The following is a 26,345-nucleotide window of genomic DNA, read 5'->3' as shown; positions in this document are numbered from 1 at the left end:
GAAAGAGAGCCTGTTTCAAAGTTTGGGACTTGGCTTCTTTCCCACTTTTAGCTTTTTACTGTATTTGAGTGGGATAATATCATGGGGGTATGAATTCCTGGAGCACACAAATCTGGTTTGGAGCCTGGCAGTTTTGCCAAGTCTCTAACTCAGACCAGAGGTTGAGCTAGGGTGAGATCCAGCACAGTTTGGGTCAGGGTGAGGAGCCTGAGTGGCCTCAGCTACACAGCTAAGCTGAAACACAACAGCTGCAAAACAACAACATGAGAGGGAACAGTACACTAGCTGTCCGCTTAATAATCAACTCAACTCAGTGAAACTTTCCAAGGCAAGATAACAACTACTTGCATGAATTACACCCCCTTTCATTGCAAAAGAAACAAATCTTGTGACCTTCTTATTTACACCCTAAATATTCAAGTTTTCATGTGAATGCTTAGCTATTTTTCTGTTCAGTTATCCATTTCTACTTGTCTTTTTGCCAACTTTATACTTGGCTTCTTCAATTGTTATCTGTGCATGTGCACTCAATTCATTCTACTTTGCTCCTGTTACTACTTTCTCATAGCATCCTCTCTGCTCATTAATGGGCTTCTACTTTTTACATTTCTTCTCAAGTCATCTAGAGGTAAGTGAGTTCTATTTTTCCTGAGCTCTCTATCAAGGCCTTAGCATAACTACAGCTTAGCTTAACCGGAAGTCCCACAAACTACACTTAAAGTTAAGATGCATACCCCATGCATGGGAGTGCAAGGAGTGAGTAGAAAAGGGGAGCTGGGATAACTTGAGAAGGGCATATTTAATGTACCAGGAGCATGGCTAGAGACCAAAGGCAAGAAGTACAGCTTGGGGAAAGGCTTCTGTTTCATTTAGTGGGTGATCAGGGTGCAACTTGAGGCCAACTCCAATTTACCCAACTGAATATAAATACCTATTATAGAAATAGGGAGGTATAGGTGCTTAGCCAGAGGGTAATCCCTTCTACTTAGGTGCCAGAGAGGGTAATAGAATTACATCTACACAACAGTTGGTGAACTCAGAGTTGACTGCCAACTGCACTTTAGCCATTCAATGGGGGAAATAGTATTCTTCCTCTAGTGCTTAAGCAGGGTTTAGTCCAGAGTACAGTGCAGGCAAAACCATGATGAGTGAGTGACTCTCGAGCAAGCTGACATCTATGGAGTTTAAGGGCATAAGACAAGCACATTAGTTTTTGTGCTAATTACTTCTACAGTGGTAATGGATGAATGGGATGGGAAGAAGGTGAGATGAAGATGATGGTGGGGGACCATATGCTGGAGAGGATGGTGAAAGAGAAAGAGCAGGAGAAGATAGATACAACAGTAATGTTTTTGGTGCTTAAAGTTAATGTGACCATTGTGTAATGAAACTATTGAGACTTAGTTATATGGATTATATCTCTGATTTCTTTCACAGGTTCTTTTAGCAATTCCACATGCTAAACTCTGCAATGGATAAACAGAAATCCTATTCCAGGATAACAAAGTGCACAGAATAAGAGGAGGCATGTGCAGGCATTGCATTGAAAGTTGTGCTGCCATCAAGGCAATAATGGATTGAGTCTGGGGAGACCAGGGTTCTAGTCTTGGCTCTGCACTGATCCACTGGGTGCTTTCCCTGTACTTTACCTCCTTTTCCTGTAGAATAGGGAGCATAGGACAGTAGGGCTAGACAGGACCTCACAAGGTCATTTAGTCCACCTCGCTGCTCAAGTTATTCTGCCTTCTGATAATCATTCAGAGTTCATGAATAAAGGGCTACCTACTTCATGGGTGTAGATACACAACATGGTTAATACAGGGCAATTTATGCCAGAATTTATTCCATTGTAAATTTACTCCTTAGTATGGAGTGGACACATGGTCATCTCTCTGAAGCTAGCTATCCATGGTAGGCACTATTGCAATACCTGGCCACTAGGTGATGGAGGTGTCAGTTTAAGTTGAGCAAATAGCTACTTGAATGAAGCTGACTGGGGTAGTGGACACATAATCAATACGTGTGTAACTTATACCAATGTATGGTTACTTCTCACTTTCCAAATGGCAACTTCATCAAAGAGTAGAATGGATTGCACCTATGTTAGTATAAGATCCATTTTTGCCATGGAATAAAGTCAAGTTATTCTGAAGTAAATGTGTTGTGTGTCCATATAGTACTACTGAAGGTTATTCATAATATAAGCAGTGAGAACTGTTTCTAGCAGCCTACTCAGGAAGCTTCAGCCACTATTGACAGTCCCATCATAACACCACAGCCACTAATGTATCTCTGAAGTTCCCCTTGAGCATTGTTGGTTCCAGGGAAGAAGAGGTCAGTTTCTTTGCTTTCTGGTACATCTGATCCCAGTGGTAGTCTCAGGTCTGTGGTTTGTGTGGCATGGTTATAACTGGACCCAACTAACTCCATGCGTTTTGCGTTTTACAAGTTTCTTTTTTTCATGTTTCTTTTCTTAATTTAGTTCTAGCTAATGATCAGCCCTCAATGTCTCTGTCTGCATTTCCTCAATAAGACAGAATCATTTTCCATAATATTGTGCACCAAGTGGCGGTTACATGATGGTCCAATAGTATAGCGAATGTGACATCAGAAGCAGAGTTGTCTCTCATATATGGTCACAGCCCAAGTTTGACAATTTCATTGGAGGTTTTGGCTGTGAAACATTCGAGAGAAACCCTCTGATAATGTCTAAAAAGGTGAAACTTGTTTCTATTGGCTCTTCCCTGCAGCTGATACCAGTACCTGAATCTATATATATTTCCTCCCACTGCTTTGTAGTGCCTGTCAGACACAGAAGAGCCCTGACAGTGTGAGGTGCAGGCAGGGCAGTGTCAGCAAGGGTGAGGGTCAGGATGGCAGTGAAGGGACATCTCTGCACTCAAGTTATTTGGCTGCTTCTCCTTTCTGTTCAGTTCACTATGGGTAAGTCTTTGCTTTATTTCACTGAATGAGCGTGGCAAACTAGAACTGGGAGGATAAGTGCGACTCCAAGAGAAATAGGGTTTTATTTCAGAAATCCCTGAGGCAAAGAGAAGAAAGGCAATCAAGTTACAGTAAAACTATTTCTCTGATTATCTCCTCTTGGTGATCCTGAGTAAAGAGGGTTATGCCTTATTCAGTCACTGATTACATATATTTTATCCCGTTTTTATACCGCTGTGATCCCACCCTGTTAGCCTATTCTTATACCACTTACATTTGGTTTTAGTAGCTTCAATGCTTAGAAAATCCTTGCTAAACAAATAACCATATGGAAAATCAAAATAATTTTTGTACTGTTTTAGTTCCATCTCCCTCCCCTGCCCAGCTCTGTGCCTTTGTATGGACACTGAATAAGCCTGGATGTATGGTCAACACACTCTAAAATAAAACTACTGCATTCTGCATTAAATATGTTGGGCTAACTCCATCATGGTTCAAACAGTCTTTCAGGATATGCATACCTGTGAATTTGCTACCACTTAAAACACCACTGTTCTGGAACTGTAGTATAACCAATTGAAGCTAAAGATGAGAATCAGATTTTAGAACCCCCAGAGTCAAATTATAGCCTCCCAGTCAGTGTTTACAGGTCACAGATGCTTCTGCAAAGTCTGTGTGACTGGGGACTGCAGGAGCAATTACATTTTCTGGAGCAATTAATAAAAAACTTGACACAGAATTTGCCAAAATCTGATCACATGATCAAACTGGACTTTTTAGTAGCGGAAAATAGCAGGGCATTCCACTGGCTAACAGGAATGACATCAATTAGGCAATGAGTCATCTGAACTCATGGGGCCATATACTTTCTCAGGGTGGGTGTGACTCCTTTTAACTTCAGTAAGCATCCTATAGGGAGAGAAGGCTGCTATGGACTCTTCTGATAAACAATTTGTTCAGGAAATTTAATAGGTCTTGGTTAAAAAGTTGCCTTTTCTTTTAGTTTGATTTTGTGTGTCAGAAGAGCACCCTCAAATTTATTCTGTGGTATTCTATAAGTTGTGTCCTTTAAATAACTGATACAACTCTGCATGAAACAACAAGTTAGAATCTGGCTATCACTTTCTAAACATAAACCTATGTGTGATCACTTGGAGCAAATATGATTTCCAATAAAATATTATTGGTAACATTACTATTGGGAGCACCTCCAGCAACCCTTCTTAAAAAAGAAGTCCATGGACCTCAGTGTGCTGAAAACATTAAGTTCTCTTAAACTGGGGGTGATTGAGGAATCAACCTGTCTCTTTTTATTCCCAAGATGGCTATCAGAAACTGAGAAAATTAACCCTGATTAAATTGTCTCTGAATTTTAAAGATTAAATATAATTCAAATGTTCAGCACTTTTCAATACTTTCAATGAAACAATGTTATCAAAAGCTTTGTGTCCTAAAAGTTACTTCTACTTGCCCAGGCTGTCTTCCAGATTCATGAGGATTTTTTCTCTTGTCTTGGGATCATAACTAAATAATCCCCTTTTACCACTTATAGATTGTTGAACCTTACCATTGTACACAGTACTGAGTTTTCTTAATGAAATTTATGGATGAAAAAGGACTTTAAGATAATTTCTTTAACAATTTGTTTGATGATGCATTTACTTTAATAATCCTCCTATAATTTCCATGACTTGAATCGCATCAAGTGAATTAAATATGGGATCATCCATGTCTCTTTGTGTCTTTTTGTGATGACTGACTGGGAAAAGACCAAGTTACAAGCCAGATACAGATGGAATTGGTGAAAACTCTTAGTGGATGGCACCATTAACTTGCTCAGGAGTGGGAGATTAGATACTGGCTGGTGGCCACATCAACTATGCTTTCTGGAATAATGTTGAGATTATGGCATGCTTAAGGGATAATGGGGGAAGAGGTCAGGACTGGGAGAGTCCCTGCTCAGAGGAAGTGTTGATGAAATGTGTCAGTTGGAGTTCCAAATACTCTCAGTCCTTTCACTAGTCAGGAAGGACAAGAGTCAAAGTTGGCTGGTGGTGATTAGGACCTTCTAGGATCCTCCTTGATTTCTTGTTTTGCTAAGGTCAGATACAGAGATGGAAGATGCCACTTTACTGGACTTCTGTGCAGGCTGCTGTTCTTGGTTCCTTGAGAAACTACCTGGGATACAGAAAAACTCTTGTAAGAGCTAAACAGAAAAGCAGGGGGTTGGGCCAGATGACCCTGGAAGTAACTTCTATGGTTCTTTATAGCAGAAGGTGCTGGGCTCCAGAGGTGTTTGGGCACATAATAGGTATGTATGTCAGGATGAAGAAGGTGCTGGGCTCCAGAGGTGTTTGGGCACATAATAGGTATGTATGTCAGGATGAAGTTTTGGATCAAAGACTGGCAACATTCTATTTTATTGACCCATAAGCAGCTGAGTTAAGTTTAAGCCACGGACCGACGTGTGCCCTGTAGCTCAGATGGGATGAGCTACACTAGGTGTTTTTTATTGTAGAATGCTCTCAGAAATGGTTTCCCCCCCCCGCTTCAATCTACTCCTTTTTCTGTGGATGGGAAGCAGGAAATAACATCACTGACATCTTGCTATACCCTGAAAGTCTCTACCATATGGCTAACAATCTGTGCTCCTTTTGTAAGTGATATTTTCACTAGCATGTCAAAGATGTGTTTTGAAAACACACATTGTGTATTAGCTGCAGATCTGAAATCAAAGAAAGATTCCTAGTTACAGGGCCTAGGAATGTCCTTTTTCTTCACAAAGGCATATTAAAAAAGACTAATTTTGTCATAGCAGTTGGAAGAAGAAACTCAATGATCTCATGATAAGTCTTACCATTCAGGAGAAAATGGAAAGGGTCATGGGTGATGTACTTCAGATAGAGGAGTCTGCCTATATTATAGGAAAGAATAGGGTTATTCCCCCGAACTACAGTTCCTCTGAGGCCATGTTCTACAGAAGAAAAATGCCTTAAGGTTATTGCTGTGCTGTTTCCACAATTTTTTCACTCTGCTGTGAAATTCACTAGAAATTACTGTAGTGAAATCGTAGACCTAATAGTAAGATCTGATTTATTATAATAATAAGATCTGAAAACCCAGTTCAGCTATGGAGGCAGTAACACAGATGCCTTTGCTAGAGAAGTTTGAAAATGGGCATGCAGGCAATTGGCTTTGCTGCATCAGAAAGTTTGAGTTGTTCCAGATGGTTTCAGGCTCAGCAGAAAGAGCACAGGAACTCCAGGGAAATGCCCTCATCTTTGCCATGGGAGAGGCTGTGGATGGTAGTCTAGGTCCCCACCTCACTGAGGAGGAAAAGAAGGAGTATAAAAATGTGAAGGAGTCTTTCGAGGCGCATTTTATAGGTAAATGAAATGTTATATATTAAAAAACCAAATTTAATATGAGATATCGGGAACCAAGGGAAACAGCCAAATCTTTTATTACTGTGGTTCAAGCTCTTGCTGAACACTAAAATTATGGAGTTTTGAAGGAAGAACTCATAAGAGACAGGATTGTCGTAGGCATCAGAAATGTTAGTTTACCAGCATAACTGCAGTTAGCTCCAGAACTAGCAAAAGCCATAACAGAAGGTAAGAAAGAATACAGAAGCAGCAGTATGACTTGCAGGCTAAGTGCATCTAAAACTTCATTAGATAACACTGATATAGTAAAGAGAAAATCTAAGAGAGGAAGGGACCCTCACATCTAAGATATAAAAGCAGAGGAGAAGTGAGGCAAAAACAATTAAGTAACTTTAATAGCAAAAACAATCAAAGGTATGGCAGAAGAGGCAAAACACCAAATTGCGATCGCCAACAATGTTCAGCAATAAATACAGAAGGCAGGAGATGTCACAAAAAGGACTCTTTGCAAGGGAGTGGAGATCATCCAGGTTAATTCAGGAGGGCTAGCTGGCATCGGATGACAATGAGCTTATGTTACTAGGAACTATATCCTCAACAGAAGAATCAACAAGTCGGTACACAAATATAAAATCTCAATAGCTGAACCATTAACTTCAAAGCAAACATTGGAACTTGTAATTACTGTCATCGTGCAATAGATTATGATCCATTGTTGGATGGAGGCTTGTAAAGATCGGATACAATATTGCTTGTTCCTCAGAATGTTATTAGAAATGTGTGGCTAGTTTTGAGGGGAAAACTGGAAAAAAGAGGCAAAATGTTGTAACAACCTATTATGTGGCACACGGGTTAACAGGTACCTTGTTGGGATTGCCAACAATACAAGGACTAGGTTTAGTAGAAAAAATTAGGCTCAATTAATAGTAAAATGCAAACCATGCAAGAGATTTATCCTCAGGTATTCACAGGGTTGGGGAAGCTGTCGGGGGAATATAAAATTAATTTGGTGCCATCACCAACTCCATTTGCTCTAACAGCTCCTTGGTGCATCCCCATTTCAGAATGTCAAGGAGGAATTAAAGAGGATGGAAACAATGAGAGTTATTTCCCAAACAGATGAGCCCATAGACTGGTGTGCTGGTATAATTTTACTACTAAAACCCAATGTAAAAATTCACATTTGTGTGGACCTTACTCGGCAAAAAGACGCATGTATCTTTCAGTAAAATAGACATTGGTTCAGTTGTCAGAGGTGAAAGTGTTCTCAAAATTAGATGCTAAAAGTAGGATTCTGGCAAATCCCTCTTGCTAAAGAATCTAGACTATTAACAACATTCATTTCCCTGTTCAAGAGTTATTATTTCAGCCAGCTTCCTTTTGGCGTATCATCAGAGCTAGAGCATTTCCAAAAACATGCATCTTGGATTGTAACACGGCTGCCTCACATCCTTTGCCATGCAGGTGCCGTGCTGGTATATAGCAAAAATAAACAGGAACATGATGGACATTTACATGCTCTTTTCCAACATTTCTAACAAGCTGGTGTGACTTTGAATGAGAAATATGCATTTAGGAAGGAACACACAAATTTGTTGACTATATGATTAGCAAAAATGAATTCAGTCATACTGATACAAAAAATAAAGGCATTGTTTGCCTTATGTGAACCCCAAGATGTTCCTGCTATAAGACAATTGCTGGGAGGGCCAACCAGTTTAGAAAAAAATTGCCATATTTAGAACAGCTAACAAAACCCATAAGAGATTTCCTTAATGGATGCAATATGTGGGTCTGGGAGAACACACAGCAAGGGGCACTGAATGTAATCAAAGAACTACTGTCATCACCACCTGTTTTAGCATGCTATTTAGTACATTAACACGTGGTAGTAACAGCAGATGTATGTTTATATGGGTTTGGAGCAGTACTCATTCAAACACAGCCAAAAGGATGCCAGAGGCCTCTTGCATTTATATGAAGATGTCTTACTGACATGCAGCAACGCTATGCTTAAGTGGAAAAGAAGCCTTGACAGTGTCTTGGGCCTGTGAACAGCTCAGCTCTTACTTGCCTGGCAATTACAAATAAGGAAGGAAAAGATGACGCTTACCAGAAACTAATTCATTTCTGTCAAAATGGACAGGGCCACAGGATATACCAATTTTAGCAAAAGGCTGTGAGGAATCCAACAAAGAAAAAGGCTCCAGAGACAACATTTTTACTTTCTACAAAGATACCAGATGGACTGTGGCTGCAGGTAGCAACAGATTTATTTTTCTGGAAATGGCACATATATGTTGTTGTAGTTAATTATTTTTCTAGCTGTATTAACTTGGCTTACTTACAGATACCGCAACAATTCGGGTAATACAAAAACTGAATATATTTGCAAATCATGGCATTCCTGTGGTCCTCGTATCAGACAATGGGACCTCAGTTTACCTCTGAGTTATTCCTGCAGTTTGCAGAGAATTTTGATTTTTCAGTATTGCACTAGCAGTCCTAGCTATCCTCAGAGTAACAAACAAGCTGAGAGAGCAGTACTGGCTCTGAAACAGCTTCTATGTAAATCTAGAGGTCCATATCTGGCACTCCTGACAAATTGGTCTGCACCACTGCCACCAGGACTTTCTCTGGCAGAATGCTCATGGGATGATGATTTAGGATGCTATTACCTCTGACACTGATACAGCTTAACCCTAGATGGCCCAGCCTACAGGAAATCTGATGCTGAAGTAAAACTTCAGCAGAAAAAAACTTCAGTATAGACACAGAACAAAACCACTACCAGAGCTGCTGCTAGGGGACAGTGTTCAAAGGTTCCCAAATATTTGGAACTGTCCAAAATATGGCAAACACTCTTAGGTTCTACTTAGTGGAAACTGCAGAAGGCCTTCTTTGGAGAAATAGGGTTTATCTTATATTACACCCCAACGTAAAGAAGATCAAACACTAGAAGGGAGAGGGTCAGGGCGTGAAAATGAAGGTATTCAAGGAAGTTGGAAGAAGGCTCAGTTAGAGCTTGAGAGTTTAGAACAAGGTCAGGAAGACTGAGCAGACCTCGGCAGAGAATTGGCTTTTAAACATCCATTTATAGATTTAGTTGTATATATTGATTGGTTGGTACATCAGTGCAAATAGTTTTAAGGGTTATAGTATGTTGTTTATTATTTATGAGTTGTAATCTTATCTTGTTTGTTCTAAAGAAACAGGGATGTGGTGTGATCATAGAGTCCTGGTCCTCTAGACCTATTAGAGAGGACCAGAGTTCTGTATGAGAGGGACAAAAAGATTGGCAGCCCTGGAGGAAGGGCAGATTATAACACGTACAAGATGACTGTATGTGTCTCCACTTTTATTGCAGCAAGAAACATTTTGTTCATTTTTAGAATATGCCTGCCAGTGGCACAGACTGCCAGTTGCCACTGTGTCTAACCAGGAGTCAAAATTGTGTTTTCTTACTGGTGTGATTGCCTGCAAATGCAGGGGACAGGACTTCATGGTCCAGGAAGCCTCTTCCAGTTCTGTTTCTGAGTTCTTCAGAATTAAACCCTTGATTTTTGTGAACTTACCAGCAACAAATTACTGGCCAACAGAGGGTAAAACCAAATCCTGGAGCAATATATACACTGTTTCTCAATAATCCAAATAACTGGGCTTCCCTTTTGCCCTATGAAGAACTTGCACATAGTCACCTGATGCCTCCAATGAACAAAAACCGTTTTTGTGAACTATGGCTTCCACCCTTGTTTCTATTCTGCCCTATCCTTCAACCCTTTAGTTCCTGCCACTGTGGATCTGCTCACACACAAGAGTCAGGTGTAAAACTGGCACCCTGAATGCAACCTAATAGTAGGCAAAAGGCCTGGCTTTTAACTGAAAATGTCAAGTCATATCGTGGGCAAACGGATTCATCAGTACCTGAGATGTTTCAAGATAATGGAATAAATCAGTTCAGCAGCATTCAGACCTGAATAGCATAATACAGCGGAAGTCTATCTTATCTTTTACGTTTTTCAATTAAGCTCTATCATAAGAATTCTTTCCCTTTCTGTTCTAAATCTACAGTCAGCTCCCATAACTAGCAAAAAGCAAATGAGAAACACCTTACTTATGCATATACCACACACACCTCTTCCTCAGAAAAATCAGCCATTTAACTTGCGATGTGTGTTTTAAGCAGGGAGGCTGATTTTTTCCTTTGCTGGAATAGTATGCACAGTGTCCATACGCCTTTGACTGCAATTTCTCCCTGGCCACAGCAAGCAGAAGGGGTGGAGCCCAGTGGTAACCCTCTCACAGCCTTACCCAGACTGTCTCTTGGGATGCCACATTTGCTGGACACTCTTTGCAGGAGGACTCGACTGACTCCATGTTACACAGTTGGCTGTGACTCGGGATTTCCACCCCTCCTGCTACATTCTGACTTTCAAAACAAGATATGTGTCTTATTTGGTAGTGTATAGTATGTGAGAGAATTGGCTGTATTTTTGATAGACTTTGGACTCCAAGAAACTGCAAGGGATGTTTCATTGTGTTGTAGACTGGAAGGGCCACAGTCCTGAGCACCAATCATGGGAACTTTTGAAGAATGTCAGTGTATCCAACATTGTTTGGGTTTTCCAATGGAACTTATCTGACAAACTTGCATCAAAGACTTCTGAAAGGAAGGGGGTTATGTAAGGACACTAGCAGTGAGACCCACCTTGCTTGATTGGTCTCAGGATCTCAATATTGCGCTGTTAGACAGAAGGGTGACACAATTGCACATATACAACACACACATCAATTAGGTGCATACACACACACACACACACTACCAGCTCAGATGCATACACATTCAAACCAGCCTAGACACATACATACCTATCACCAATTCAAGCACATACACTATACACCCCAAAAGTTAGACACAGATCACTAATTCATATATCATGCACCCAATGCTATATATATACACACACACACACACACACCAGTTCACACACATACAACCCACCTACACATACACACAGGTAAGTTCCTAACTTGGATGATACAGTGTGTATGTGTGTGCTTGGGGTAGCTGGGATACTTGGGGGAAGGTTAAGGTGAGAGAGAGAGAGTTAGTGTAAGGAGTGAAAGTTGCCAGAACTAGGATTAGAACTGGTTGACTACAGAGAAGCTGGCTGAGGAATTGAGGCTTGGGTTTACTTAAGGTAGACTGGGGCTGGAAACTGAGGCAGACAGCTGAGATATTGGTGGGGGACAGGTATGTGGTGGCAAGGAGGAGATAGCCAGGAAAGAAATGAGGCAGAAACGTGGTTGCTCAGGTGAAAAGGAAAAGGCAGTGGGGATAAGACAGTGGCAAAGGAACAGGGGCTTTGGAGGTGGAGAGGAGCTCAGGAAAGGTGTTGGAGGTGGCAGTGTGCCGGAAGCAGAAGAGGAAGAAATGAGACAGACGTTAGAGGGGCAAGGAGCAGAGACTGGAGCAGGGCTGAACCACAGTAAAGCAAAACCCAACTTATGGGTCCAAATAACAGTTTTATTACACAGACAGCACACTACACAGCCCCATGAAGTTATTGGTACACACACACTCACTCACTCACTGGCAGAAGGAGAAAGGGACTCAGTGGAAGGGTTGGAGTCCAGCTAGGGAAGAGAAGCAGAGTCCAAGTCCTTGATTGAAGAGGGGGTGGGGTGTGATAGCTACCTAACCAGGCTGGAAAGGGGTCCTTGTCCAGTAGGTGTTGTCGAGAGCAGGGTCGCCGGCAGGGCCATGGGTGGATATGTGGTGTGGCATGGTGCTGGTCCAGATGGAGAGGGCATCCCACTGGGTCTGCCTTCACTGCCCCTTTTTATAGGGGCAGACCTTGTGTGACCCTAGTGAGAGGAGGCATGCCCAGGCAAGGGTCAGCTCCTGGCATACTAAGCATGTGTGCTTCATGCAGGGATATGCAGTTTTGGGTATCTGTAATGGTGGGGTACAATGGTAGAGTTGCTGGTTCTGCAGGGTCTTTTGTCTTTCAAATGCTGGGTTCTGGTCTCTGTTCCTGGGTGAGGTCGGTGGTTCCTGGATGAATCAATGCGAGGTGATGGCCCAGTTGTCACAGGCCATTCAGTTACAGGCCTGCTACCATTGTATTTCAATCATTCCCAATCATTCTCATTCATCAGGGAACCAATTTACATGGGGGTGGGGGGGTATGTGACTCATACTGTTGCGACACAGGGAATGCCTGGGCAGAGGACACAAGATGGAGACTTGACATACAAAATGGAAACTTGATGTTACTTTGGTTCACTTACAAACACAGGTGTAAACCATTCAATATCTATATGAAATAATAAAAATCAATGCAAAAATGGTAATAATACAATTTACAACAGTAAGAATCAATACAAACCTAGTAATAATACAATATAAAACAGTGGATATCCAAAAACTTGCTACCAAAATAAATATGTTAAAGCTTATCCTAAGTCTGAGCTTGCTTATGCTTGTCTATAGGGAATAGAGAGGGAGAGAAAAAAAAGCCAGGATTAATTGGGGAAGGGAAGGGAATGCATATCTATCATATATATATATATATATATATATATATAGAGAGAGAGAGAGAGAGAGAGAGAGAGAGAGAGAGAGAGAGAGAGAGAGATTTATAACACTATTTGATTTCCTGAAACGGGCAGCAGATTCCTATTTAAGGAGGCCATCTAGCTTCTGGATCAGAACCACCACTCTCCACCATGGTCCCAACCACTGTATTAGGCTGCATAATCTATTCTTACCAGGCAAGGTAGTTCCTTCCATCTTCCTGCTAGCTTGTGCTTTCCAGCAACAACATTAGAGGGTGGTGTGCCACTTTTCATGCTGTTCAACCTCTACCATTTCTAACTGCACTGCCATTACTCTGTGCTCTCATAGTGTTTCTGCTGTTCCACAGCCACCTCTTGGTATCCAGCCACCTCTCTGCTCATCTGTTTCAGTCTTGAGGTACCATGAACTTAAACCAACCATTTTCTTGCATACAACATGTCCCAGCGTAAGATGCACACCTTGTTTTCGAGAGGCAGAGTGATGAAAAAAAAATCTTTCCCTAAAAATACTTGTTAGTATGCTAGCAGCAGCTATGGAGTTCAGAATGTGCATTATGCCACCCCCTGGGTGCATCTATAGGAGATGGTATGTCGCCATAGGGATGAGCTATGGTGATGTAGCTTGTTGCTATGGTGACATAGCATTGGCAAGTATGAACCACAACACCAAAACTACTGCACAGTAGCAACCAGCTGCTGCACAGTAGTTCATAGCTACTGTGCAGTAGGGTTGGAAATGACCTATGAGGCCAGTAATGATGGTTACTGTTCAGTCATTTAGTACTGGCTTATGCAGGTACTAAATGACTGTGCAGTAACAACTGCACAGTTGGGTGCATGTGTAAATACACCCCCTGTGGAGCAGATGTAGTGTTGCTTTCACTGTTCCCTGGCAGAGAATTATGTTACAGAAAATGCTGTTACCATATGTCCTCACTTACAGTACAATCGCCAGTTTCCAGAAGTTGATTTTTTTGAGTAAAAGGTGCAAGTTGTATGCATGAAAATGTGGTATTTCTGCTTTGTTTCAATCTGTAGTTCAGCAAAGAGCCTTTGCAAGGACTGCAGACAACACCATCCTATAAGCCAAATCATTCCTCATACACTGGAGCACCTCCCCAGCTCTACTACCATATTCTGCTTCAGGCCACGGAATTCAAACACTTTAATCAATTTCTCCATATTTTGGATATTTTCCTGGCAGCATTGTCTCACTCATTTCTTGTCCTTGTTTTCCAGCTGAGAGAGTAAAAAAGCTTTACTCTCGTTTTCTCATCTTTTTTCCTCATGCACAGACCTATAACAAGACTCCAGTCCTGCTTCTATTGCTTATGCAAGGTATCTTGTCTGGAGGTCAGCATTCCTGGTCACTGGAGTCTGTCTGCTCACTCTCTTTCCAGGTGCTGCTTGATTTTCAAAATCATGCTCTCGTCTCTACTTCCTGTGTTCCTAAACTTCATGCTGCCACCATGTTTTATATACTGCACACTATGTATAAGCACAGGAAGTCTTCATGTTTTAAAATTAAACTCAGTCTTTGTTAAGAGAACTGTTTATTGAAATGTGGCATTCAGGTGATACATGAACAGATTAACTTCCTCAGGTCACCTGCAAACTCTTTACTTCAGCTATCTGTATTCTTTCTTCAGAAGATCAACCCACAACTTGATAGGAGCAACACAAGCAGATCTTTAAATACAGGATAGCTCACAAGTGATTGAATGCTTTACTGGACCAGTCATGAAATGCACAGTCAGTCATAACACAATGGTAATTGTTCCAACCAGACAGTAAACATGCAGCAGTAGAGAAAGAGTTCAAGGTTATAAACTATTCTTGTCCCACTGGCAGCAAAGGTATAACAATAATCTACTCTTTGGTAGTTGCTGTTGTGAGGACATCATGGAATGAATGGGTGCATAGCTCAGGCCATCCATGTCACTTACCAACAGCTTTTTCATGCAAACCCTTCACTGCGAATCAGCTAAGGCTGGTTCTGTTCTTGAATCCGCCACATTTATTGTGTGGCCTTGCAGATATCACTTCACTTCTAGGGGTATGAGCAGATGTTTGCTACACCCAGGGTGTGTCTACATGTGCATTTAAGTGCGACTAAATTTAATGCACATTAAGTGATTGTTGGCAGATGTCTATATGTGCAGAGACTTTGCGTGAAACGTAGTTCCCAGTCCCTGTAGCCCTGCCATGTGCCCCTGTGGCCACCGGGGGGAGCTCCGGCCTCCGGCCACATGGCTGCCAGCACTTGGCAACCATGTTGATGCCAGAGCCAGCTGCCAGCATCTGTCAGCCTTCTAGGAAACTCTGGTCCCTGGCCAGCCCCTTCCCTGCCCAGGAGCTGTGTACCCAGAACAGGGGCAGAGCATGGCAGCTTCCTTCTTGACCACCCTGCCTCCCCATTCCAGGGCTGCCCCTGCCCTTGTCAGTAATGCCCAGCACCCTGCTGCTCCAGCCTGGTCCCCGCCAGTGATGACCAGCACCCTGTGCTCTTGCTGGCCAAGATGCTGGCCCTGCTGGCCCCAGTAGGACCCCCCCCCCCCCGCCCAGGCCCCAGACAGCTGTACAACTGCCAGTGGGGACCAGGGAACTAGCTGCAAGAGGCCCTGCCCAACGCCCTCCTCTTGTACTCCCTGCTCCAGCCCACCTGCCCTGCCACCCATACACCCCTTACCTCCTGCCGAAGCTCAGCACCACTCTCAGGACATGCATATAGGTGAAACAAAAAAACTTTATTACCCTCATAACACCCATCTCCATCCCTCCTCCTCAACAGAACAGCCTCCCACCTCAACAAACAGAGCCCTTCTACCTCTACCCTCCCCACTGCCACTGATTTGAAAAAAAAACAAACCTGCTTACAAGTGGGAAGCTATATAAAGGGGAAAACTATTTACAAGATTTTGGGTCTTCAAGCCCAGAGCGGAGGGCCATGGGGAGGGGGCAGGTGCCTAGCACCCTAGCCCCTGGATGTACCCTGGGGCTGGGCTCAGGTTGGTCCCCTGGTGGCAGGGCAGACCTGGCACTAAAGGCACTAAAATTAGAGCTGGGTTGCATGTACGTGTGTATTAATGTACATTAAGTGATCATGCCTAAATCTGATACCTGAATTTGCAGGTATCAAATTTAGGCTTGATTAGCCTAAGCCAATGCTCATTAAAGGCACTCATGTGTAGCTGAATTCCTGGTAATGCACATTAACTTAGGCTAATGCACATTAATGGATTTCATGTAGATGCGCCCCCAGTCTATGATCATGCAGTTGTGTGATTATCATAGATTCTGAGTGGCATGGGCAGCAGCAGTGCTGGAAGCTGTCAGGAACCTGGTATAAGTTAGGTCAGGGTTGTGGGGGCTAGCAGGTCTGCAGGAGGGTTAGTGGGTGATTTGGTGGGATCAGGCTAGGGAGCAAGCAAGCCTGCAGGAGTGGGGCATGGGTTGGTGGTCCATAGGAAGGGTTGCCCATAGGGGGTGGAGGTCCAGAAATAGTCTGGTCAGGGTAAGGAGGTAGAAAAAGCATAGCTCCTGGGCTGGGGCAGTGGCTGGGCTTTCCTAGCCTTGGGGCTGCACTCAGAATCAAAGCTTCTTGTCTTTAGCATTCCCTACCTTGGGGCTGGGGCTAGGGCAGGCCAGGCTGGGGTGGAGTTTTGTTGCCGAGCAGCTATATACAAACCTTCTGCATGGAGGAGCTGGCTTTCAGAGGGGCAAGGTTGGGGGGATACCTATTTTTCAGTGTGTTGGTGGAGAGGGGGCAGTAGAAATATTGATGGGGGCTGGTGAGGTTGGGTAGGAATCCCTGAGGACACTGGTGCTGTGAATCATGAAGCAGTCACCTGGGAAAGAAGGAGACTTCTGGTCCTGCCTCCCTGAAGATAGGTCTAAGTAGGGAGCAGAGCTCAGAGCCTCTGTGCAACAGGCCAGAGAGGAGGAAGAACAACAGCGCTCTCTGTAACCCTGCTCTGTATTTGTCTTTGCAGGTGCTGATGAGCTGAGGCTGAGAAATGGAAGCAGCCCCTGTGCTGGCAGAGTGGAGGTTAAACATGAGGGCCAGTGGGGAACGGTGTGCGATGGTGACTGGGACATAGAGGATGCTGAGGTTGTTTGTAGGCAGGTTGGATGTGGATCCGCTGTCAGTGCCCATGGCTATTCTTATTTTGGGGAAGGTGCTGGACAAACTTGGCTGTATCGAGTTGATTGTCAAGGCAACGAATCAGCTCTCTGGAACTGCTCACACATAGGATGGGGGGCATTTAATTGCCCTCATTATTTTGATACTGGAGTGATATGCTCAGGTGAGAATTCAGACAACATGCCTTTGTAAGTGAGAAAGAAGGGCCCTGGTTCTGCAGGTGTGACAGTCTCATGTTCAGCACCAGGGCTCCAGTGCCATGAGTAAGGGGTTGTGGGGGCTGGAGGAGGGGGGAGGGGACCATGGAGGGGACCCCTGCTGGCCCCACCCACTCCAATTCCCCCAATCCCTGCCTTACCTGGCCCCACCCCCTGCCTGCCCCCCCACATCCCTGATTACTTCCCTGCCCTGAACCCCCCATCACTTTCCTACCCAGCTCCACCCCCTGCCAGCCCCCCAGACTCCCCAAGCCTGTCCTGCCCAGCTCCATCCCTCCCAGCCCCCTGATCCCTGCCCCCCACAACATCCCCGTGGTTTAAAAAAACAAACCCCAGCACTTACTGGCAGTTCAGCTGCAGTCTGGCTGACTGGGGCCCTGCCTGCATAGTGCAGGCCAGAGAGACAGCCCTATCAGTCCCAGCCCAGGCCTGGTGTCCCCTGCTGCTCTGTGCTGCCCAGGGTGGGTGGGGGCTCTGCCAGGAGGCCCCAGAGCCCCCTCCCCCTAAGGTAAGTAGAGGCTTTTTTTTCTGATTTTTTTTTTAAAGTGACAGTGCCTGGGGTTGTGGGGGCAGCCATAGGGGTCTGGGGGTGCAAGTTGGGAGGTGAGGCTGGGTGGGGTATTCATTGGGGGTCTGGGAGAATGGGGGGCGGGGCTGGGTGGGGCAGCCATGGGGGGGCTGCAGCAGCTGGTGGGGGATGGGGCCAGGTGGGGTAGCAATCGCGGGGCTGGGGTGTGGCATGTGGGCCTCACAGGGGCGTGGTAGCCCCTGCGGGGGCTGTACCCTTTGTGTGGGGGCTGTAACCCCTGTTGGGGGGCTGTAGCCCTTGTGTGGGGGCCAAATCTCCTGTTGGCAGGCTGTAGTCCTTGTGTGGGTGCTGAATCCCCTGTTGGCGGGCTATAGCCCTTGTGTGGGGAGTGAACCCTCTGCTGGAGGGGTTGTAGCTCTTGTGTGGGGACCGAATCCCCTGCTGGGGGGCCGTAACTCCTGTGTGGGGGCCGTATCTCCTGTGGAAAGGCAGCAAAATATATAATCATGAATTCATGAAACATGTATTTAGAGTTCGCTGTATTATTATGATGAGACATGCTTTAACAACTGTAGAAAGATCAATAAGACATTATCCAACTAACTGCTCTTTCTATGTCACTTTCTCTCTTTATAGTGGTCGTTCGTTTTACTTGTGGAGGAACATGGATTTTGGGGTCTTTTACAGAGTGACTTTGGGATTTTTTATCAGGGATTTTTCAGTTTTCCAATAGGGAACACCAGAATTCCTGCTAGGACGCTGCCTGCTCAGAGCTAGCACCTTGGACCTAGCTGGTTGTGGCTGACCTCCTGGCCAGGAGGACAGGCTTTGACAGTTCAAAGCAGGCCACCACACCTAGAACATCTTTCAGGCAATAGCTGCCCAGGTGGCTTGGCAGGGGGAAGACGTGGCAGTAGTGCTGCACAGAGGCCAAATCTATAGCCACAGCCCACTGGCAGCTGGCCCAGAGGGGCAGATGCCTCTACTGGCTGTGCAGTCCCCATCTGGGTCTGGCAGGTGTGCAGCAGGTTACAGCCAGGCAGCAGCCCCTGCTGCCAGAACCCTGCAGTGGGTAGAGGGTGCAGGGAACTCTCAGGACTGCTTCAGCAGTTTAGCTGGCACAAAGGGTAGTATCCCCAGGTACCAACTGGATGGGCCCCAGAAGCTCCTGAGAGCTAGAAGCCCTGAGCTACTTGCCAGGGTGGCTTTTTATACTGCTGGGGACAGCACAGGTGCTGGCCTCAGGCTCTAGCTACCCCTGGCTGCAGAACTGGGAGGAGCCAGGGAGGGTTATTTTGCCCCAAGTGGCAAAATTTGTTTCATAACAAAATGCATGTCCAAGCACGTGTGCTGAGGCAAAAATCCCCAGCTGAAATTTGCACCACTTCTATTTGAGTTGCTGCAAGCACATGTGCTTGCATGTGTGGATGTGCCCAAGAAGTCCAAAGAGGAAGACTGGGCCACCGACTACAGAAGAAAAAGTCATGTCAGTCTGACAATGTGGCAGCATTCTTTCCTAATCCCAAATGTGATGATTAGTTTGACCCCAAGCCTAGGAACAGGAGCCTCTAGCCAGGAACCTCTGGGTTTTTTAAAATCCCAGCAGGGCACCAGTCAAAATCCCCAGCCTTGGATGGAGCTGACACCCAATGCTTTTGAGGAAGGTTAAACCTGCCTTCCCCCAAAACGAAGAACCTTAGTAACAGCAGGGAAGAAAATCATTCTTGGCCCCATGTGGCCACCAGCAAAGCCCAGAAGCTTTTCAAAGCATCCCATCCATCCTCATGGTCTTATGTAGGAAGGTTCACAGTCTAAAGGGTTGCATTCCCAGCTTTGGGAAACTATACTGTTTAGAGGTCACTTGTCCTTGGCAACTTCACTCCAGTGCCTTCAGTTATGAAGATGAAGAATTCAGGTACAGGGTTTTCTGGGCTCCAGCTCAGGTGACCCTTCCTTTTTGTCCTTCATCGCTTCTAGGGGATACATCATACCTTCCCAGTCTTTCTTTCTAGTTCTTTCCACAGCTTCTTGCTGCCTGCCTCTCTGAATCATCACTGGGATATCCTCTAACCACCAAGGCATTTTATTGCAGCTTTTTCTAACTGGTTGCTTGATCACAGCTCATCCGTTAACTAGTTTCTTCATTGACCATTTTCAAGATACTCTGTTGTTGGGTATTGATAATCTATCACAGACTCTTAGGAAAATGTTAACAAGCACTGTCCTAACTACTGTTAACATTTTGTTCTCTTTAAATATTCTCTCCACACTGACATGGTGCATGTACATGGTTCAGCTCTGTGAAACTGTCCCTGTTACAACTCCAAGTATGTATTTTACTAATTTGGACTTTAGTCTGTTTCCAGATATAATAAAATGATCACTTGCATCTAACCAACCACTAATGTAGTTCAGACAAATTTCTCTTTATTTGTCAAGATGAGGTCTAGCATGGAATTGTTCCATGTTGAATGCAGCACTTATTGAGTTAGGAAATTGTCCACTATAATTTTTAGAAATAGCAAGGATACGTGAGGTCTGGAAACATAAAATCGCAATCATAAAGCACCCCTGCTGAAGCCCCAATGGTGGCAGAGCTGTTTGCCTACATATTAAAGAAAGCTTCATTATGAGCCAGTTGTTTTGCTCCCTAGGGTGATTTGATGGTCAGTATCAGATACCAACCTGTACCCCACCTTGCACTCAGTTGGATATAATATCGATCCATAAATATGATCCATAAATATGAAAGATTATTTGGTCTGAATTTTCATTGACTTGGAAAGTGATTTTTACATAGGGTGCCACATCACCTCCCATTTCTATTAATGGTGTCACTAGGGCAGGGTGACTGGGCATCCACCTTGAACACTGACTTGTGGAGGGAGTGGGAAAAAACCCAGCTGCCACTGCAGCTCTGCAATCACACTGGTGGTAGCCTGAAGTTTCCAGTGTCTCTGTGACAGCTGCTCCAGGTACCTGGCTGCATCATTACTCCTCTGCTTTCCATCTTTCCTGCATAGGTGGTAATGATTATTTTTCTCCATTCTAATCAAGTATTTTTCCAAGAGTGAAGTTAAATAGGTTGAACTTGAACTGCTAATTAACATTTTCAGTGCTTCTTGTTTATTACTGTGGTGGTATACAGACAATCATAGTCATGTCCTCTTTGTTTCTTTTTTGTTTGGATTAATTTTCCTCTTAGTGCCTTGATTTGACGCTAAAAGGGTGCTCATTCCGTCTTTTCTATTTTTCGCTTATGAGTTTAACATGATTTCAGATAGTCTGGTTTGATCCTCCCCTAAGTGATGAGGGATGGAGGTAGAGACCATCCAAACTGTGCACACTCCTCTCCAAATAAGAAGTGGAACAAGCTTCCAACAAAAAAAAGGGGGACTCCACATGTGCATCATTAGTCTAACTTGAAGTTCACTTCTAGTATCTTCTGCCCTCTGCTGCCTTCCCTTGTGAAAGACAGAAAAGATTGTGGAGAAACTCCTTAGGACATTCTTCTCCTTCCCTACTCTCCTAGGTACTTTGAATTTACCTACAACCAGTGAGATATCCTGCGATGCAGTGCCCTTAATGCCAATTAATGCACTATCACTTGTGTTCCTACCTGCCAGCGTCAGAAAACTATCTGTTTTAGAATGTTCTAGTTTTTTTTATGTCTTTTTGTCTCAGACCCACAAGGCTACCAGGTACACCCCTGAAACATGGAAGACGCTGAATTTTAGCTGATTTTGGATTTTAAACTTCACTGCAGAACAACAAGGAAGTTTTCTTACCGCCCTACCTGCCATCTGACACCTCCAGGGAAGGCATTCTACCTGATCAACACATCAAAGAGCTACTCAGCACAGCTCACAACGACACTCTTATGGACCCAGAGGGACAGCCTTCCATCTTCAGCTCTCTCTGTGTAAAAATGAAGTTTATTTCCTACCTATGGGAACTTTTTACCACATTGTACTATCTGTACTTTTCCCAGAGCCCGACGAAGGGACTTTGATCCTGAAAGCTTGCAGAAACAATTTTCTTGCCATTTTCCAGTTAGTCTAATAAAAGGTATCATTTTGGAAGCAAGAGTATTAGTTTTTTGTATGTCTTTCTGTCTTAGAATGGCATCCACTTTCTGGGCTTTAAGATAACAACATGTTTTCCTGCTGTTTTCCCGATTATGCAGAACGTTTTTGTGCTAATCTTAGTGCTATTCTTTTGAGTGATGACCATGAGGAATGGTCATCACTCCAAAACATAATCCTTGAAGCACAGGGCATAGCTATCCCTTCTCACAAAAAAATAGTTAATGGGCAAGGAAGCTCCCATGGCTGAATAAGGAACTGTTGGACTCATTAAGCTCAAAAGAGTAGCTTACATCACCTGGAAAACAGGAAGGATTACCAAAGAGGATTATTCTGCACTTGCCCACACCTGCAGAGAGCAGTTGAGAAAAGCGAAGGCACAAACTGAACTTAGGTTAGCTACGGGGATGAAGGACAACAAAAACTCCTTCTTCAGATATGTGGGAAGTAGAAAAAAGAACAAGGATCGTATTGGGCCCCTGAGAGATCCAGTGGGGCAACTGACATCAGATGCCCAAGAAAAGGCAAATCTCCTAAATGACTTTTTTAAATCAGTTTTTCACCCTCCCACAAGGATCACAGTGCCAGGAATGGCACAAACCAATTCAGGAGTGGGTGATGGGCCCAAAATCAATGTGGATCAGGTGAGGGAACACCTTGAGAAACTGGACATTCGCAAGCCCACAGGCCCAGACGGAATGCACCCGAGGGTCTTGAAAGAGCTGGCAGACATCCTTGCATCCCCCTTGGCAGGGATATTTGAAAAATCGTGGCACTTGGGTGAGGTCCCAGATGACTGGAAAAGAGCCAACATGGTCCCTATCTACAGGAAAGGGAGGAGGGATGACCCAGGGAACTATAGACCAATGAGTCTGATGTCCATCCCTGGAAAAATACTGGAGAAAATTGTCAAGGGATCCATCAACGCCAGATTAATGAAGGCAAGCATCTGAATGCCAGCCAACATGGCTTTGCGACTGGCAGGTCTTGCCTGACCAACCTCATCTTTTGTGACTAGTTAACATATGCCCTGGACAAGGGAGATGATGTGGATGTCATATGTCTGGACTTCAAGAAGACCTTTGACCTAGTTCCCCATGATGTCTTCATGGTTAAGATGGGGAACTGTTTTTTAAAATCCTCTAGGTGCTTAGAAATATATTCCACAGGCTTTTGCGCTATCAAGGTCAGCCTTGCTTATCATATGGTCCGATGACTAGGCAACTGGCTACGGGGTTGGACCCAAAGACTACTAGTTGAAGGGAGCAAATCAACATGGCACAGGGTTACCAGTGGAGTCCCTCAGGGCTCGTCACTTGGGCCAGTATTCTTTAACATTTTCATCAATGATCTAGATTTGGGAGTCAGATGTGAACAGGCCAAGTTTGTGGATGATACCAAATTATGGGGGAGGGCCATCACACCACAGGACTGGCTGGGAGTACAGGCCGACTTGGACACATTCTCAACGTCAGCCAACCAAAACTGGATGGTCTTCAGTGCAGAGAAGTGCAAGATGCTGCACCTCGGTAGGAAGACCCCAGCATACTTACAGGCTTGGCAGTGCTATGCTCACTAGGACCATGACTGAAAGGGACTTGGGGGTCCTGATTAATCACAAGATGAATACGAGCCACAAATGTGATGCAGTGGCAGGCAAAGCTAATCAAACTCTGACGTGCACCCACCAGTGCATTTCAAGCAAAACCAGGGAAGTCATCCTTCTGCTTTACTTAATCCTGGTGAGACCGCAGCTGGAGTACTGTGTCCAGTATTGGGTCCCCCACTTCAGGAAGAATGTGGCAAAACTTGAGAGAGTCCAGAGGAGAGCCACTCATATGATCCAAGGCCTGGAGTGAAGGCTGTATGAGGAGAGGCTGAGGGACTTGGGACTCTTCAGTCTGGAAAATAGAAAGCTCAGGGGCGACTTGGTGGCAGCCTACAACTTCATAAGAGGGGCGCATAAAGACCTGGGAGAACACCTGTTCACCAGAGCTCCCTGAGGGATAACAAGGTCAAATGGCCATAAACTCCAGGAAGGCCGATTTAGACTGGATGTAAGAAAAAAGTTCTTTATGGTGCATGTGTCCACGGTCTGGAGCAAACTCTCTCCAGAGGTGGTACAAGCACCTACTCCGGACTCCTTCAAAAAACTGTTGGATTTCTTTCTTTCTGGGGTCACTCGATCCCAGCTGACTTCCTGCCTATGGTGGAGGGGCTGTACCCAATGATCTCATGAGGTCCCTTCCAGGGACTAATGTCTATGAAATCTAGTATTGATTATCCAGTACAGATGCATATTCCTTTGATGGCTGGAGATCTTTTTGTGGACACTGTGATCAGGTTGGGCGATCCTAGCTTCATTCATTCCCCTTTTGTACTCTCTTGCTATGATTTGGATTTTAAAGAAAATGGAGGACATCAGCAATCTTTTCAGTGCTAGGGATTGATAAACTCCACCCAGGTATTACTTGCTCAGGGTATTGGTTTATTTTTTAAAGTAAAATGGTACAGTAACTGTAGCCTCACCAATTACTTCATTAGTGGCATCTCCAGTGCCGCGGAGCAGTTCACCCTGCACTGGGTACTTTCTGGCTACAATGTAGCACTCAGTGTTCTAAGCGCTAATTATCTTATTAATGAGGTGTATTTCCCGCGTCTCTTGTTTAAGTCTCATACTGGTGTCAGCCCCAGTTGCTTCCCTGTTTTCCGCGTTGCCACTCCTGGCAGTGTTGCTCCTTTGGGATCAGGATCTGAGCCAGCATGGGGTCCTCTTGCCCACCCATCATCCTTCACCCATGGGATGCCTCCTTCACTCAGGATCCCTTGCCGTGTGGCTCTGCCAAGCCTCGGCTCCCACCACACTCACTGGAGCTGCTAGAATCTCATGGTGCGTAGCTTGCCCTGAATGGACTCTCTCTGTCTAGAGTCCCGCGGTCTTGGCATCTCTTCCTGGTTGCCAGGCAGGTTCCTTGTATTCTTCGCCATCCAAGGCTCTGAACAGCCCTCACTGCCTCCTTGTGCCCTAAGGTAAATATTATATGCCCCACCACCAGATTTATACAAGTCTTGGTGGGCTAATCACCCGGCCCTGCCCCAGGTGTGTGATTCCCTCCACCTGACAGGGTGCATGGTCGAGTCAGTCATGCCTGATCCTGTTTTAGTAACAGGGCCCCTGCCTAAGCCCCTGTTACAGACATGCCTGACAACCTTGAGGCTTGGTTGAAGCAAGCATCCTGCATAGCTCTCTTTTTCCATTGAAGAAGGCTAACAGAATACTGGACTGCGTTAGCAGGAGTGTTGCCAGCAGATCGAGGGAAGTGATTCTTACCCTCTGGTTGGAACTGGTAAGGCCACATAGAATCATGGAAAATTAGGGTTGGAAGGGACCTCAGGAAGTCATCTAGTCTAACTCCATGCCAATTCTGTTACATATCAATTTTATACTACTTTCATCTAAACTGTATTTTCTTAACTTACAAACAAGAATGTTCTCTCACCATCCACAATGTGCATTACCTTGTCATAAAAGAAAATCAGACTGGTCCTCCATGATTTACTCTTGACAAATCCATGTTGGCTATTCCTGATCACCTTTTTATCCTCTAGGTGCTTAGAAATATATTCCACAAGCTTTTGGGCTATCAAGGTCAGACCAGTCTGTAATTCCCTGGAAACTTCTGCTCCCCTTTCTTTAAAAGGGATGCTATATGTGCTCTTTTCCTGCTATCCAGGACAACAACCAACCTGTACGAGTTCTCAGAGAAATTGGCCATAGCTCTGAAATTAATTGAGTACTTTAAAATTAATCTCTGCCAGTCCTGCAGTCCTAAAAAATACAGCTTCTCTAAATAATCTCTAACCACTTTTTTCTCTACTCTAAGCTATATATCTCCTCCCCTATCCTTACCACCAGCTCTAGTCATTATCTGATAGCTGCCTTTATTCATGGAAATTGAAGTTAAAAGGGCATTAAATACTTTAGCATTTTCCACATTCTATATTATTAGATATCCCTCTTCATTTAAAAAGGTACCTACACTTCCCTTGGTCTTCCTCTTCCAACAGAGGATGCTTTTTTGTTGCTTTATACATCCCTTGCCAGCTGAATCTCAGTTCATACCCTGGTATTCCTGATTTTCTGCTTGTATGCTTGTGCAATAGTCTTATTTAACACTGATTCTTAGTAATAGTGTCAAGTTTTCACTTTTTGTAAGATTTTTTGTGGGGATAGCAATTCACTGAGGAGTCTTCTATTTAGCCAGGCTGGTCTCTTGCTACACTTCCTGTCCTTCCTTCACACTGGGATAGCCTACTTTTATGCCCATAATATGGTCTCTTTAGAACAGTGATTTTCAATCTTTTTTTCATTTATGCACCCATAAGTGTGGTTATTCACATACTTTTGACTGATCATAGAAACATATAGAAGGGCCCTCAGGAGGTCATTTAGTCCAA

At 44.4% G+C, this 26,345-nt stretch overlaps 1 protein-coding gene across 1 annotated transcript in view; it reads left to right on the top strand.

The window, feature by feature from the left end:
• The first annotated feature begins 2,867 nt into the window (after nucleotides 1-2,867).
• The window catches only part of LOC149866701 (antigen WC1.1-like), a 64,052-nt gene continuing 40,574 nt past the window's right edge, over nucleotides 2,868-26,345 (top strand). The window contains exons 1-2 of the mRNA XM_090044020.1: nucleotides 2,868-2,943; nucleotides 16,904-17,218. Coding sequence (XP_089900146.1) covers nucleotides 2,874-2,943; nucleotides 16,904-17,218 — 385 coding nt within the window. The 5' untranslated portion in view covers nucleotides 2,868-2,873. The remainder of the gene's footprint in view (nucleotides 2,944-16,903; nucleotides 17,219-26,345) is intronic.

This window comes from Crocodylus siamensis, chromosome 4 (genome assembly GCF_052110815.1).
Source record: "Crocodylus siamensis isolate JL-2025a chromosome 4, ASM5211081v1, whole genome shotgun sequence".
Classification (NCBI taxonomy): domain Eukaryota; kingdom Metazoa; phylum Chordata; order Crocodylia; family Crocodylidae; genus Crocodylus; species Crocodylus siamensis.
The sequence above is the reverse complement of the archived record's forward strand: the minus strand, read 5'-3'. Positions and strand labels throughout refer to the sequence as shown.